At 42.8% G+C, this 2,348-nt stretch overlaps 1 protein-coding gene across 2 annotated transcripts in view; it reads right to left on the minus strand.

Moving 5' to 3' along the window:
* The window catches only part of LOC117934608 (MORN repeat-containing protein 4-like), a 20,212-nt gene that overhangs the window by 9,086 nt on the left and 8,778 nt on the right, over positions 1 to 2,348 (minus strand). For both annotated transcript variants that reach the window (XM_034856419.1, XM_034856409.1), the window contains exon 3: positions 100 to 214. In XM_034856419.1, the coding sequence (XP_034712310.1) occupies positions 100 to 214 (115 nt within the window). The remainder of the gene's footprint in view (positions 1 to 99; positions 215 to 2,348) is intronic.

The raw sequence follows: 2,348 nt of genomic DNA on the forward strand, positions 1-2,348 counted from the left end.
TGGGGCTGGCTACTGTGATAGTAGTTTGAGCTTCTAGCTTCTTATTTTTCTAAGAAGTGATTTCATTTTAAAAGGTCAAGGGTGCGGTGAAGCACAGACCTGGAGCTGTCGGGGAAGACCAGCACCCCGCAGCCGTTGAAGAGGCCGTTCTCAAACTGCCCGGTGTAGCACGTCCCGTCGCTGAAGTTCAGCTGTCCCAGACCATGACGCAGACCTGCAACGCCAAACACACACAGCTGAGCTCGCACTTTCAAATCAACTGATTTAAAACAATAAAAATAACAATTGATCTCCAAAAGGTGAGATATTGAAGCCCCAAGAGACTCCTAAAAACCTCAAAATGGTGCCAGAAAGATATAACAAGCGGTAACGGGAAACCAAAACAATAAGGCTCAATACGAATGGGCAGAAAAATAAACTGGGCGTGGCGAGGATAATTATTATGAAACTGTCAAAAAGTACTCAGGGTTTTCCCGAGTGTATTGTCCTAAATTGACCCACACCAGGCCAAATCCACTGGAAAATGATTACTTTTAAAGGTACAGTGCGTGATTTCTGTTTCATATTTTTCTCCATGTGTGTTGAATGGAGCTCAGTGAAACCTCCAAGACAACAATGATCAGTTATGAAACAAAATGGATTCCAAATGGGAAAAAACTTTGATAATACATGAGTCCTTTTGGTCTTCTAAGATCATGTAAGAGCTGAAAAAATTTGACATTCTTTGTAATAATTTTATTTGGTGATATAGGAGCTATTTGCTTCCGCTTGCTCTTTCTTAAACCAATCCTTGTCATATTTTTATTTTTGTTGTTGTTCTGATTGTGTTTTATTTTGTGGATTCAATTAGTTTTGTCTTGTAATAGTGTTGATTGTGAGAGATGTATAAAAAAATGAATTGGATGCTATTGAAATTATCTCATTTCTATAGTACGGACCAAGCTTCAGACCAGGTTTACGACCAGGATACGGGGCATATCGACCAAAGACATGTTTGAGCCCCACACTTGAACCAGAAAAAACAATTTAAACTGCAAACCAAAACAATCTTGTGAGAGGTCACAGTCTCATTTGGAATAAAATGTTTACTGAAATAAATCAATATTTCAAAAAGACAAGACAAAACAGTTGATTCTATGCTTGACCCTTTTGCCATTAGCTTTACCCCATGTGCTCATTTCATCTGGCCAATTATTTCTGACTTAACTTCTCCCAAAATCCCCCCAAAAACCAGAAGATACAGCTCTTCTGTGGGTCGATTAAGAGGATATGAGGTTTTATTTGCAAGATTTGTGTCTGGTGATCAACGTCTTCTCACTTCCACAATCTTTGTAGATAAAAATATTTAGAGGTGGTCGGGATTAATACAGATTATGAGTTTTTTTCAGTTTGGTTTGTTTGTCTGTCAGCAGAATTACGGAAAAACTCCTGACCCGATTTTCATGAAACTAGGTGGAAGGGTGTAGCATGGGCCAAGGAAGATCTCATTAAATTCAGGAGCGGATCCAAAAAACAAGGCGGGTACACTGAGTAAATATATGGGTAATATCCCACATGCTACGCTTGTGTTTTTCTACAGCTTGTCACGTGCTTGGTTAGTGTGAAGATACACAATGAGCATAAAAATACATGTAAAACATCCAATAATCTCGAGACAAGTAAAGGGTTTAACCTCAACGCTTCCTGAAAGCTGTGTGGAGATCTTCTTGGCAAAAACTGATGAGAAGGCAGGTACAGTATTATTAACGAGAATGTTTGGACTAGCACTTCAGGAGAGTTGTTTTTGTTATTTAAAGCCTTCTCTCCTTCAGTTGTTGCCTCTTAAAGTGTCCCCACAGAGGTAAGACCTTCCCCCCCCCAAATAATTCTGCAACTAAATTCCAGGAGGAGGAGGGTGGCAGTCGGAGGAGACAGGGAGGGGAAGAAGTGAACATTTCGCCATGCCAACATCTATTAGCGAGCGCAGCGGGACGCTGGGCGTGAGGCGTGATTGGGAACAGGTTGAGGGGGTCCTGGGTTTCCTCGAAGCAGCCTCAAGCGAGGAAAAGGATTTACTGTGAGCTCGCCATGTGGCATGAGAAGAGAAGAAAGAAAGATCTGTGTGTGTGTGTCAGTGCGTCAGTGCGCACGCGTGTGTCTCTGTCTGTGTGCATATCTCTGTCTCTGTGTGTGTGTGTGTGTGTGTGTGTGTGTGTGTGGATGGGGATCCCTAAAGGCCCTGACACCAGACTGGTTGCCGTTGGCCCAGTCTGTGTGGTGTACCCCCCCTATTGGCCTGTTCTTATGGACAACGGCATCGGCTGCAGCCGATTCATCTGACGTAGCGTGCGTGGCGCTTGGCTGTCGGC

Source organism: Etheostoma cragini, chromosome 2, assembly GCF_013103735.1.
Source record: "Etheostoma cragini isolate CJK2018 chromosome 2, CSU_Ecrag_1.0, whole genome shotgun sequence".
In the NCBI taxonomy this organism is placed as follows: Eukaryota; Metazoa; Chordata; class Actinopteri; order Perciformes; family Percidae; genus Etheostoma; species Etheostoma cragini.